This window comes from Chiloscyllium plagiosum, chromosome 29 (assembly GCF_004010195.1).
Source record: "Chiloscyllium plagiosum isolate BGI_BamShark_2017 chromosome 29, ASM401019v2, whole genome shotgun sequence".
NCBI classification, from domain to species: domain Eukaryota; kingdom Metazoa; phylum Chordata; class Chondrichthyes; order Orectolobiformes; family Hemiscylliidae; genus Chiloscyllium; species Chiloscyllium plagiosum.
The window spans coordinates 39097570-39111698 of NC_057738.1; the positions used below are offsets into that span (position 1 = coordinate 39097570).

The following is a 14129-nucleotide window of genomic DNA, read 5'->3' on the forward strand; positions in this document are numbered from 1 at the left end:
ATAAACTATTCCTATTTCTCAATGAAGCTATTGATGAGGTTTATGTGGATGTAGGTTTGCTCGCTGAGCTGGAAGGTTAATTTTCAGACATTTTGTCACCATATTAGGTAACATCTTCAGTGAGCCTCTGGACGAAGCCTGTTTTTGTGTATGGTTTATGTGTAAACAGCCTCTCAATTGTTTGTATGGGCAACTAAAGCTATTCCAAATTATCCTTAGTTTGACCCATCACAACGCACCAATGTAACCTAAAACTGCAGGTGCAGGTGGCAATGTGAACCACTGAAAAACAGGTGCCATGTAAAAATATTAAAAATCTCCAATCCAGCCCACTTGCAGTTTTCCAGGATGCTCTCAGGGAATGAGTTGGTCAATCAAATATTATCATGAGGGAGCAAGCCTTACTGTCACAACCCTGAAACATTCCCCAAGACAGAAACTTGGAGGTCCAAGTCTGGAACTCCAACACACATTGAAAAATGCAGTTGATAGTGGCTCAGGTAATAATTTGAAACCAGAGTTTGATAAGAGTACCAATTGTGTATTTCCTGGTGGTACATTTATCTTGCCGGGACCATTGAAGAATGCACAGCCAATGCAGTAGACAGAGCTAAGACACATGATCTGAGTGGCAGAACAGACTGGAGGGGCTGAATAGCGTCCTCTGAATCCTGCATCACATGTAGACTGGGTGGTTAAGAGGGCATTTAGCACACTTGCCTTCATTGCTCAGGCCTTTCAGTATAGGAGCTGGGTCATGATGAGGTTGTACAGGATGTTGGTGAGATCTCTCCTGGAGTACTGTTTCTAGTTCTGATCACTCCATTATAGGAAGGACATCATTAAATTGGAGTTCAGAAAGGTTTTACCAGGGTGTTAATGGAACTGGAGGGTTTGAGTTATAAGGAGAAGCTGGTTAGGCTAGGACTTATTTCATTGGAGCATAGGAGGTTGAGGAGTGACCTTATAGAGGTTTACAAAATCATGACAATATAAATGATGTGAATAGCAAAGGTCTTTTCCTTAAAATGGGGGAGTTAAAAATTAGGGGGCATATTTTTAAGGTGAGAGGAGAAAGATTTAAAACTGACATGAGGGTCAACTTTTTTATATAGAGAGTGGTTGGTGTATGGAGTGAACTACCAGAGGAAGTGAAAAGACATTTGGATAAGTACATGAACAGGAAAGGTTTGGAGGGATAAGGGCCAAACACAGGCAAGTGGGACTAGTTTTGTTTGGGAACACTCTCAGCATGGACGGGTTGGACAAAGGATCTGTTTCCACGCTGCATGAGTGTATGATTGTACAACTCTATAACACACACACACACACACGTAACTGGCTCAGAATAAAAGTTCTTCTCAGAATAAAAGTTCTTCCACAGGAACATCTCCATCATTTATGACTGCAATAAGGAGCCATTTCTTCACTCAAATGCTTGTAAATCTTCAGAATTCTCTACCTCAGAGAATTGTGGACACTGAATATATATATTTAACCAACAGATTTTTGGCCTCTCGGGGAATCGAGTGATACAGGAAATGGCTGGACAGGTGAAAGTGAAGTCTGAGATCATATAATACCTCAACAGAGTGGATGTGGAGAGGCTCCTTTTTCTGGTAGAAGAAGCTACAACCATGGGGTTACTGTTTAAAAATCAGAGGTCGCCCATTTAAAACAGAGAGGAGGCGAATGTTCTGTCGCTCAGAGGATTAAATGTCTTTGGCACTCTCTTCCTGAAAAGCTGGTGGAAGCAGAGTCCTTGGACATTTTTAAGGCAGCAGGGGATAGATTCTAGTTAAACAAGGGGGTGAAACGTGGATTTGAGATTACAATCAGAGCAGCCATGATCTTACGGAATGATGGAGGAGGGCTCAAGGGGCACACTGTATACTCTGCTTCTAATTTGTATCATCCATGATCACACTGAAAGGCAAAGAAAATCCAATTGATAAACCATAGTGTCTACTCCTGCTCCTATTTCCTTCACTCTTGAAATACACAGTAAGTCAATCAGTCCCAGAAACCACCTTCTCAACCTCACCTTTCCCCTAAGGTATGGGGACTCTCAGCTTCAACTTATCACCAGTTGTTTCTCTCTAATAAGAAAGCAGCCCAATAGCCCTCTGGGACTTTGGCAGCTTTGCCTTTTCCAGAAAATAAAAGTTAGTATCCCCTAAAGTACATGCAATTATGCATTTTTATATCAACTTGTTCAACATGTTGTGACACACCTCTATAACAAGTAGGACTTGAACTTAGGTCCCCTGCTCTTGAGGTAGGGACACTACCACTGCACCACAAGAACCCTTAGCCCAGTAGGTGTTTGCTTAATCAAGACTGTCCATTGAACTGGATCTTACTTACAAAGCATTCCTGATTTGAAGAGCTTCATCCTGAGAGTTGATTGTTATGTCTTTTGTGGTGATGTTTGAAAACTTGCATTTGATGTTCTGCAATTTACATACAAAGAATTTAGTTCAGGCTGATAAAAGGTGACTGCTTTACGACGCTTCAAACGTTCACAAGGGGAATATGCCTGAAACCCAAAGATGGCTGAAGGGAGAATTGGAAAATGCAGCTGCAAACAGTTTTGTTTTGCGTAAATAATCTGAAGCTGTGAAACGCAATTTCCCCAGGTGTGTTCTGCAAATGCAAAACATCAGCAATAAGACCGCGTCATTAAAGCAATGAAAAGTTCAAGTTGAAAACTAAATTATCTGTAACAAATGGCATTTGCTTACACCAAGCTTGTTGTCTCATGTTGAATGAAAGGCGAGAAAGAAAGGATAATTTCTATTGAAATCCCGGGTTCTGACTGCTCATCTGTCAATGTCTGACTCCTGTCAGGAAATCACAGCTTCTGATTCCCCTCCTATCACAGTCTGACAATGTCAGTGGAAGTAATGCTGCCCAAGCTGACTGCATTTCAAAGATTTGTTTGAAGGTACCTGATGAAACCACTCAGCTTTTATTCTTGTAGCTTTTATCTGTCAGTAAATGAAAGAGTGCCTTGTAACAGTCTCCAGCCTGATTACAAAAGGGCCCAGGGTTGCTTCTTCATCACTTACATTTGTGGCTGATAATCATAGCGCTCAGCTAAATGAGCCTCTGGGATTTGCCAAAAGCTGTTTATCTTTTTCCCACATTCCGAAGACAAAGAAGAAATAAATTTGGTTCAATAAAGAGAATCCTCAACCTGAATAAACTGACTGTATATCAGATAGCATTGGGGAATTTACCTCCCTCCAACTGGGAATGGGAGGGGATTAGAACCGGTTTGTAAGGGTAGATTCTTGGCAGAGCTCTTGCATCAGGCTGTCTGCCACTTTAAGGGGCAAATACTCTAGTCAGCAAACAAGGTGATCACAAGACTGGCAGGCTGGATTGTTGATCACAGAGTCCTGTGACATCAAGGATAAAATTGGTAAGAAAGGCTTTAAAACTGGGGATTAATTTTAAAAACCTAATTTAGCAACATTCTGACTGGGGTTATTTCTTTTCCTGGGATTTTGACTTCATTGGCAAGGCCAGCATTTGTTAGTCATTGCCCTTGAGAACAAGCAGAGAAAGGAAGACGCAGCAGTTAGAGTGTGAGAGAAAGCCAGCTAGAAATTTAATAACAGATGGCAAGAGTTTCTATACAAAATTCAGAACATAAAAATTCAAAGTTTGTGAGAAGATTTGTAGTTTGGGTGCTCGCTGTTATGGTTCTGTTCGCCGAGCTGGGAATTTGTGTTGCAGACATTTCGTCCCCTGTCTAGTTAACATCCTCAGTGCTTGGGAGCCTCCTGCGAAGCGCTTCTGTGATATTTCCTCCGGCATTTGTAGTGGTTTGAATCTGCTGCTTCCGGTTGTCAGTTCCAGCTGTCCGCTGCATTGGTCGGTATATTGGGTCCAGGTCGATGTGCTTATTGATTGAATCTGTGGATGAGTGCCATGCCTCTAGGAATTCCCTGGCTGTTCTCTATTTGGCTTGTCCTATAATAGTAGTGTTGTCCCAGTCGAATTCATGTTGCTTGTCATCTGCGTGTGTGGCTACTAGGGATAGCTGGTCGTGTCATTTCGTGGCTAGTTAGTGTTCATGGATGCGAATCGTTAGCTGTCTTCCTGTTTGTCCTATGTAGTTTTTGTATAGTCCTTGCATGGGATTTTGTACACTACATTGGTTTTGCTCATGCTGGGTATCGGGTCCTTCATTCTGGTGAGTTGTTGTCTGAGAGTGGCTGTTGGTTTGTGTGCTGTTATGTGTCCAAGTGGTTGCATAAAAATTAATCAAAGGAAGTGTTGGTCTTCAAAAGAGTGAGTCTAGAGAATGTGTCTGTGGTCTTATATCGATCTTCATTGTCGAAGAATTAGAAATCTTCCCAAAAGATACTTGTGAATGAAGAGGTGAAAGCAGTACATAATCTCTATCATCAAGGAATAGCTGCTGGGAAAATTATTAACATAAAGGCTGACAAGTCCACATTACCTGATGGCTTGCATCCTAGAAGAAATGGCTATATAGATAGCAGGAGCACTGATACAATCTTCCAAAATTCCATAAATTCTGGAAATGTCCTTTTGGACTGGAAAATAGTGAGTAAAGCACAGTTATTCAAGAAAGGAGGGAAACAGAGAGCAGATCAATGTAGGCCAGTTAGTTTAACATTTGTCACAGGAAAATGACTGGAGTGCATTGTTAAGGAGTTTATACGTAGAAAATCATAACGCGATCAGTCAGAGTCAATATGGTTTTGTAAAAGTGAGATTGTGCCAAACTAATTTATTTAGAGTTCTTTGAGAAACTAACAAGCACTATGGATAAAGGAGAACCTTTAAATGTGGACCAATAACATGCCACGTCAAAAGTAAGAGTACATGGTGTGAGGTATAATGTAATCGCTTGGATAAAGAATTGGTTAGCTATAAGGAAGCACACGAATTGGGATAAAAGAATCTTTTTTGGTTAGCAAGCTATAAGCAATGGAATGCCACAGCGATCACTGCTGGGACTCGACTATTTGCAATTTATATAAATGACTCAGGTGAGGGAGTGTGAATGTAAATTTTCCAGTGACACTAAGGTAGGTAGGAAAGGATGTTGGTCAAGAGCAAGTAAAGATAAATGGAGGTACAAAGGGATAGAGATCGATTGGCAGATGAAGTATAATATGAAAAAAATGTGAAGTTATTTAATTAGGCAAGACAGATTGAAAAGGAGAGAGATTTCATAAAATGATGGTCAGAGGGATCTGGGTGTCCTTGCAAATAAGTCATATAAAGTTAGTTTGCAGGGACAGCAAGTGATGAGGAAGGCAAATGGAATGCTGCTGTTTATTGCAAGGAGAATGAATATGAAAATAGGGAAGTTTGACTGCAGCTATACAAGACATTGGTGAGACCACATTCAGGCTACAGTGTACAGTTTTGGTCTCCTTGTTTGAAAAAGAAATATCAATGTGTTGGAAGCAGTTTAAGGAAGGTTAGCCCAACCATATTTCTGTGATGAAGAATGTATTTTATGGAAAAGTTGAACTGACTGAGCCTTTACACATTGAAGCTTAGAAGAATAAAAGGTGATCTTATTGAAACCTATGAGATCCCAAGGGATAAGGTCAACACTGGGACAATGCCTTCTCTTGCTGTATTAGAGGACCCAGATTAGGACCAAGAAATTGAAATTAAGGAGAAGGCTTTCTCTGAGGCTCATTAATCTATTTCCCAGAGACAGTGGAGGCTGGGTCACTGAATTTATCCAAGGCTTAGGTGGATAGATTTTTGATTGATGAGGGACTCATGGGTAATGGGGGGGGGGTGCAGGTGAGATTAGGAATGTGGAACTGAAACCAATACTCCCTCTAAATTTTCTTTCAGTGCACAGGCATCCAAAAGCAGAAGTCAATGCATCGTCACACCATTTCACGTGTGCAGAATCTCGGAGTAGCTGTGCAGCCATGCAGTTTAGACGGAATATTGGTCATGACCACAATCAGATTGGCTATGATCATGTCAAATGGCCTACTCCTGCTTCAAAGTCCTGTCCTGATGTTCACATCAAAAGGTGGTATGACCCACCTTCTTCATTCACAGTAGTTGTTTAAAGCAGGTGAACCCCACACCGCTGTTAATTGGGAGAGTTCTAGAATTTTGAACCAGTGACAAGGAAAGAACAAGAATATATTTCCATGTCAGGATTGTGAAAATGTACGGGTGGCATAATTCGCATGGATCTCCTGCTCTCGCCCTTCTAGATAGTAGATGTCCCAGATTTGAAATGTGTAATCATATCCTGAACCTGGGTGGCATGGTGGCTCAGTGGTTAGCACTACTGCCTCATGGTACCAGGAACCCAGGTTCAATTCCATCCTCAGATGATCGTCTGCGTGGAGTTTTTGTACATTCTCCCCGTGTCTGCATGGGTTTCCTCCAGGTGCTCCAGTTTCCACCCACAGTCCAAAGATGTGCAGATTAGGTGGATTGGCCATGCCAAATTGCCCATAGTGTTAGGTGCGTTAGTCAGGGGTAAATGTAGAGGAATGGGTCTGGGTGGGCTACTCTTCACAGAGTCAGTGTGGACTTGTTGGGCCGAAGGACCTGTTTCCACACTATAGGGAATCTAATCTAAATTACCCATAGAGTCTAGGTATGTGCAGGCTAGGTGGATTAGCCCTGGAAACACTGGGTTATAGGGTTGGGATGGGTCTGGGTGAGATGCTCTTCGGAGGGTTGGTGCAGACTTGATGGGCCAAACGGCCTCTTTCCACACTGTAGGGATTCTATGATCGGTGTATTGATGCATTATATCTTGTAGGGAGTGCACACTACAGCCTGTATGCACTAGTAATGGAGAGAGTGAATGTTGGATGGGATGTCAATCATTGCTTTGCCATGGATGGTTTTGAGCTTCTTGAGTGTTGTCAGAGCTGCACCCATCTAGGCAAGTGGGAGGTAATCCATTACACTCCTGTCTTATGCCTTGATAATGACTGAACAAACTCTGGGGAGTCAGGAGGTTAAGTTAATTGCCATGGAATTGCTAACCTCTGATCTACCCTTGTCATCACTGTTTTAATGTGGCTTAAGTAATGATGATTTGGAGGAGCCAGGGTTGGACGGGGGTGTACAAAATTAAAAATCACACAACGCCAGGTTATAGTCCAAGAGGTTTATTTGGAAGCACTAGCTTTTTGAGTGCCGCTCCTTCATCAAGTGGTTGTCAATGTAAAGTAATAATCTCACTTAGGATACATGGCTCAGAAATAGGTGATTTAGCAAAAATGGGCGCGGATAATGTCTATGCTCGACTCAGCCTTTCCTGATCCAAATCTAACGTCAGAACCCTTCACCTCCATGCATTTGTCTAGCTTTCCCTTAAATACATCTATACTGTTTTCCTTAAAATGCCCTGAGGTACAAGTGCATGAAGACTGAAAAGATAAACATGATGCAGTAAAGAACTAAGTGCATGTTTACACATATACCTGGAGTTGCTGATCAATGTATGGAATTTTGAGAATTTCCACAGCTGCTGGGCGGTGGGCTGGATCCTTTTGCAACATGCTGTGAGGAAGAAAGTGTGGCACATTGAAGAGGGAGATTGCAGAAATAGACAGTGACGCAGATAAGCTGACAGGGCAATCTATTTCGATAAGGGCATACGTACCTTGTCATGACAGCATTAAGCTCGCTGGAATACCTGTCTGGCAGTGATGGAGTTTCACCCTCCACGATTTTCAGGATAACTGACATGAAGTTATGGCCAGTGAATGCATGATCCAAACAGCACACTTCATACAAAATACAAGCCAGAGACCTGTGGGGGTTGGAATTAAAAATTGTCATGCATGATGTACCGTTAAACCTAGACTAAAAATGAGAAGAGAATCATCCAAAATTAAAATACTGAATAAACACTGAGAATTCAAGTATAATTAATGAATTTCAAACTAAATGTGAGTACTATCTGAATAGACAATAATGATTTTTTCACCTACTCCTAATCACTTTCTATTCCATTTCCCTCAAAGAAAATGGTAAATGCTAATATATTACCTTTCTTTTGTTGATTATGTTCAGAACTGTGAGCAAGTACAAGTCATTAACTAATTTATTTTTTAGAATTTCGAGTTTTTATGAATTTTGAATTTGGGAACTCCGGCTATGATCGCAAGCATTTCATAAACATCACAGCTGCTTTGCTCAATAGTTTATCCTAACAGTAAAGGTCTAATTTTATCATCTTATGACACATACCAATTAAAGGAAATAAAAACAGAAAATGCTGGAAATTCTCAGCAGGTCAGACAGAGAGGATGAGAGCTAAAGTTTCAGGTCAGGGACTTTAGCCAGGCAAGATATTAATTTCATGCTCTTTTCTCTGCAGATGCTGCCTGTTCTGACAAATATTTGCAGAATTGTTTTGATTTCAGATTTCCAGCTTCTGTAGTACATTGTTTGTGGAAATCATATGTTAACAGGGATTGTTGCAGATTGGGGTAACATTGTTTTGTGTATTTATGGGCCTTTGTGGACCATCACTAACCACTAAGTTCTCCACCCTCATAATAACCTGTTCCAGGAAATTAAGTCTTTTGAATGGAGATGCGCAGTAAATATCCCAAGGCTAACATCTACTGCGCACACACGCTATTTTCAGTTTTAGTCACTTGTCTTTAATATATAAACATATTCATGGCCATCAAGGGTTATAGGAAAAGGGTAGGCAAATAGACATGACGAGTGTCAGATTGAATGGTGAGGCAAGCTTGATGGGCCAAATGGTCTATTCCTATATCTTAAAATGAAATTCCGCTTCCTGTATACTAACTCACACCAAGTTCTATTCATAGACCATGGTCTCCCTTGTCAAGGCCAATAAGTACAAGGTGATACAATGCAGTCAAATGTAACAGTGAATACACACTTAATGGGGTGATGTCCACAACAACACCAAAATTGAAGCCAGAGTATTCAGGCCTATTGAGCCTGTTCCAACATTCACTTCGATCATGGCTGATCTTAGGCTTCAACTCCACTTTCACACTCACTCTCCATTTCCCTCAATTCCCTGACAGATAAAAACCCTGTCCATCCCAGCCTCTAATGCACTCAACCATGGAAAGTCCACAGCCCTCTGCAGCAGACAGACAATCCTTCACAATTAGACCATAATATGTTGGATGCAGAGGTAGCCCTTTCAGCCCAACAAGCCTGTTTCACTATTCTATGTGATCATAGCTGATCTGATAATCCACAAAGCTCTTCCCTGCCTTTTCCCCATAACCCATGGTTCTCTTACTGATTAAAAATCTGTCCATCTCAGCCATGAATATATACTTAATGACCCAGCCTCTACAACCCTCTGTGGTAAAGATTCTACAGATTTTCTCTCTCTGAGAGAAGAAATTCCTCCTCATCTCTGTCTAAAATGTGAGACTCCTTATTCCAAAATTATGCCTCTGGTCCTAGACTCTTCCACAAGGAGAAACAACTTCTCCACATCTGCTCTATCAAGCGCCCTAAGAATCTTGTATGTTTTCATTCAGATCTCCTCCAATTCTTCTGAACTCAAGGCCCAAACTATCCAACTTCTCCTCATAAAAAAAAGTCTCCTTTCCCGGGATCAGCCTAGTGAACTCTCTCTAGCCTGTCTCCAACACCAGTACATCTTTACTTCAGTAAAATTATTCACAGTTTTCCAGCTGTGGTCTGACCAGGGCTTGATATATTTCAGCAAAGCCTCCCTACTTTTACACTCCATTCCCTTTGAACTAAAAGCTGTATGCTAGCTTTATGTGATTTACGGACTAGGAGCCCTAAATTCCACTGCGCTGCAGCCTTTCTCCATTACAATAATGTTCAGTTCCTCTATCCTTCCTACCAAAACGTATAACCTCATATTTTCCCACGTTATACCACCGCTGTGAGTGAAGTAATTTTCCTCATGTCAATCGTAAACAATTGGCTCTTATTTTAAGACTACTGTTTAACCAGGGGTAACACTCTCTCAGCATCTATCCTGTCGAGACCCTGTTGAATCTTGTTTATCTCATTGAGGTTACACCTCAAGCTTCTAAGTTCCTAAGAACATTAACCCTAATTATTCAGCTTCTCATTCTAGGACAGCTCTGTCATCCTAGAGGCCAGTCTAGTGAACGTTTGCTGTTATCTTCTCCAGAACAGCCTTCCTTAAGGATGTGAATGAGCAAATAATTAGCAGCGATGGATAGATAAAGGCAGGACATGTGGGATATTAGAAGCAAAACTTCAAGTGAACAAGCTCATAGAAAAAGTTTTTAAAAACACGAGTTTCTTTGACAAAAGTTGTAGAAAACAAAAGTTGAGATTTATGACAAATCAGTATAAATTCTGAGTAAGAGAAAATTAAAGATTCACTGGTACAAATATGAAGAATTACTTTGAAGCTATTTCCATTAAAACAATCTGGAAGGCAGTGTCTGAGAGAGCAGTGGAGATAGATTCAATTGTTGTTTTCAAATGGGAATTCAGTGAAAACACCTAAAGTGAGCTAGGCTGTATGGACAGGGCAGGGATGTGGGACATGGCGAGGTTCCTCTGGCAGTGGGCTAGCAGAGGTTGAATGGGCCAAAACACACTTCTGTGCTATAACTATTTTAATTTTCTGATCAGGTCTTATGAAGAAAGGTTGAGGGAGCTAGGGCTTGTATCATTGGAGTGAAGGATGAGAGGTGACTTGATAGAGGTGTACAAGATGATGAGAGGCATAGATAGAGTGGCTAGCCAGAGACTTTTTCCCAGGGCGGAAATGGCTATCACGAGGGGGCATAATTTTAAGGTGATTGGAGGAAGGTATAGGGGAGAGGTCAGAGGCAGGTTCTTTACACAGAGAATGGTGGGTGTGTAGAATGCACTGCCAGCGGTGGGAGTAAAGTCAGATACATTAAGGACATTTAAGCGACTCTTGGATAGGCATATGGATGACAGTAAAATGAAGGGTATGCAGGTTAGTTTGATCTTAGAGTAGGATAAAAGGTCGGCACAACATTGAGGGCTGAAGGGCCTGTACTGTGCTGTACTGTTCCATATTCTATGTTAAAACAGCAGATTAAAGGATGACTTTATGGAATCATGTTACACAACCATTCAGCCCTTCGAGCCCCCACCATTTAAGATAAATGATGTAAATGTGATCTTCCAGCGCAGAACTAAGAGAAAGTGCTGCACTGCTGGAAGTGCTGGTCCTTGGATAAACTGAGTGCCCATCTGACTGTTTGGGTGCATGAGCCTGTGGCTCTATTCTGAAGCAGAAAAGTGGAGTTGTCCCCAAGTAACTGCATAGAGGCTGGCATCCCATCACCAAGTCACCCTTTATGTACATGTGCCCAGTACTTGGGCTCTGACCAGCTAGCTCAAAGCCAGTCCCTAGAGTGAGGAGACTATCGGAATCTCCTGCTTATATCTATCAGCCAGGGCTCCCCGGTTGGGAGAGGTTAACAACCCCAATCAAGGATCTCATAATCAACAAGATCAACCTGGCCCTGGTTCGAAGGGCTTTTGCCCGAAATGTCAACTCTTCTGCTCCTCGGATGATGCCTGACCAGCTGTGCTTTCCCAGACCCACACTTTATGACTCCAATGACTGCACTCCAGTTCAATCTTTATCCCTCAAGTGGCATCACAAGAGAGTGAACTATCTGGTCATTATCACATTATTACTCATGGGAGCTGGCTGCGAACTGATTGTCATATTGCAACAGGAACAATGCTTCAAAATGTATTTCATAGCTACAAAGCACTTTGCAATGTGCAACTGCCACAAACAGTTCTATATAAACACAAGCCTTTCTTTGTTTTTTTTTTCTTTGAAATGATATCCTTGCAGGAGTATAAAGCTATAAAACACAAAATGAGCTGCACAAAACCCATGGCAAACCATGTGGATGCAATTGAGGGAGTAAACTGTGGGACTGCTCGGCAGGTTGACAACATCTCTGCAAAGAGAAATGGAGTTGATGTTTCAGGTCTGCTATCTGTCATTTTGAACTCAGTTCTGATGAAATGCCATTGATCTAAAGTATCAACTTTCACAGGTGCTGCTAGACTCACTAGCTGTAAGGGCTTATGCCTGAAACGTCGATTCTCCTGTTCCTTGGATGCTGCCTGACCTGCTGCACTTTTCCGGCAACACATTTTCAGTTCCTAGCACTCTGTTTACTTTCCTGATTTCCAGCATCCAACTTTTTTTTTGCTGTTGCATTTAAGAAGAACCAGAATAAACAGGTGAGTGAGAGAAACGTTGCTGGATAAATCAATGAGATTGGATGACTAAAGCTGGGAAAAGGCTTGGGTAGAGAATACAGTCAGTTGGGCCAAATCACCTGTTTCTACAACATAAATGTCAAGTAACATTTGAATAAAACTCCTGCAAATACAAAACAAATATTCAGTTGCTGCTTAACCAAAGGTAAAACAAAATTAAATTAAAATCAGCCCACAGTGTGATAATAGACAGCTTTGTGATCAGGTCGTGCGTAATGCTCACTCACACTGCATTTTATTACTCGAAAGAATTTTTGTTAACAGTAAGTGAAAAACCATATTAGATCTTTCTGAAAGGAAAGTTTGCCAACAACACTGGAAGCAGATACCTTGCAAACTATGATTCATGCCAGGCCACCTATAGAAATACAGCAAAAAACATCTTACTCACATCGAAAACAAAAAGTTGACAGCTTGCATCCATCTCGTCACAAATTCCCATCTGGTATGTAACGTTATCATGTGAGCGTGTATTATAGCACACTTTAAAAACAGACTGACCTCACTTTGAGGTACCTGTAATGACCCAGAGGAAGAGGCCGAAGCAGCAGGAGTGATAGGGTCCTCAGCAGTTGGCTGTTACCTGGGTAGATGCCTTCAATTACAGAACAGGAAGCAGACCCACATCCACAAACAAATCCCAGAGCCAGAACCATAATCCAAATGGTTATAACCCGGATGGTAAGCCATCATTGTCACCTTGCTGTGATGCCTGGATACCACCTACTTTGTGGTTGGGTTAGAGTGCTGACACCATTCTGCCTTCCTACACTGGTCTAAGGGGCTGTGCATTAGTCTGAGCTGGAGGATGGACCACGAATACATCTCAGCAAAAGAGACTGCTGACTTAGCTAACAAGGATGCACTTGTTACATCTTAGCAACTACATTAAGGTTACATGAGCTCTTAGATATATGAGCTGTTGCTGATAAGAGGTAGAGAAAACACATGTCTCCAACAGGTGATTAACTCCCTCTGTCCTGGGCTTTCATGCAGTCCCATAGTCAGTACTCAATGTATACGTTTTGTAGACATGCTCATGACATCGCCATTGTATCATGGTATAGGACATATTGATATAAAATTCTCAAGCTCCATATTACTCTACAATCACGTGAAGTGCTATTGAAAACATTCTTCTTTGCTGGAACTAATGACCTAATATTAGCCCAGACACTTATATGCCTGAGAAATGCAATGCTTGTACATGATATTTGGTCGTATTAAATGTCTGTTGGATTCTTCAATCCCAGAATATCCATGCCCAATGTTTTATGTTAAAAAGGATAATCATTGTTGTATCAGACTCCAATCTAAATTATATTACTATATAATTATTTTAAGTATGCCTTTCAGAAAATAAGTAATTACTTATGAATTTCAGGGAGGTAAGTGTGCCTGTTTTGCATTCTGCAGTTTACCTATTCAGGAGCACAGGGAGAGCACAGGAACATGAAGAGAGAGAGAGAGAGCAGGACCATTCAAGCCCAATGAGGTAAAAACTGAACTCATCTCTACCTACCTCGACACTGTCCTATCCCCCCTAGTCCAGGAACTCCCCACATACGTTCGAGACACCACCCACGCCCTCCACCTCCTCCAAGACTTCCGTTTCCCCGGCCCCCAACACCTCATCTTCACCATGGATATCCAATCCCTCTACACCTCCATCCGCCATGACCAGGACCTCCAAGCACCCCGTGTTTTCCTCTCCAGATGTCCCCAACAGTACCCTTCCACCGACACTCTCATTCGTTTGGCCGAACTGGTCCTCACCCTTAACAATTTCTCCTTTGAATCCTCCCACTTCCTCCAGACCAAAGGGGTAGCCATGGGCACACATA

General features: G+C 41.7%; 1 protein-coding gene across 4 annotated transcripts in view; it reads right to left on the reverse strand.

Moving 5' to 3' along the window:
• nek11 (NIMA-related kinase 11) overlaps positions 1 to 14129 on the reverse strand; it is a 292808-nt gene that overhangs the window by 159340 nt on the left and 119339 nt on the right. For all 4 annotated transcript variants that reach the window (XM_043719596.1, XM_043719594.1, XM_043719598.1 and 1 more), the window contains 3 exons: positions 7649 to 7798; positions 7467 to 7545; positions 2368 to 2453 (listed from right to left, as the gene is read on the reverse strand). In XM_043719596.1, the coding sequence (XP_043575531.1) occupies positions 2368 to 2453; positions 7467 to 7545; positions 7649 to 7798 (315 nt within the window). The remainder of the gene's footprint in view (positions 1 to 2367; positions 2454 to 7466; positions 7546 to 7648; positions 7799 to 14129) is intronic.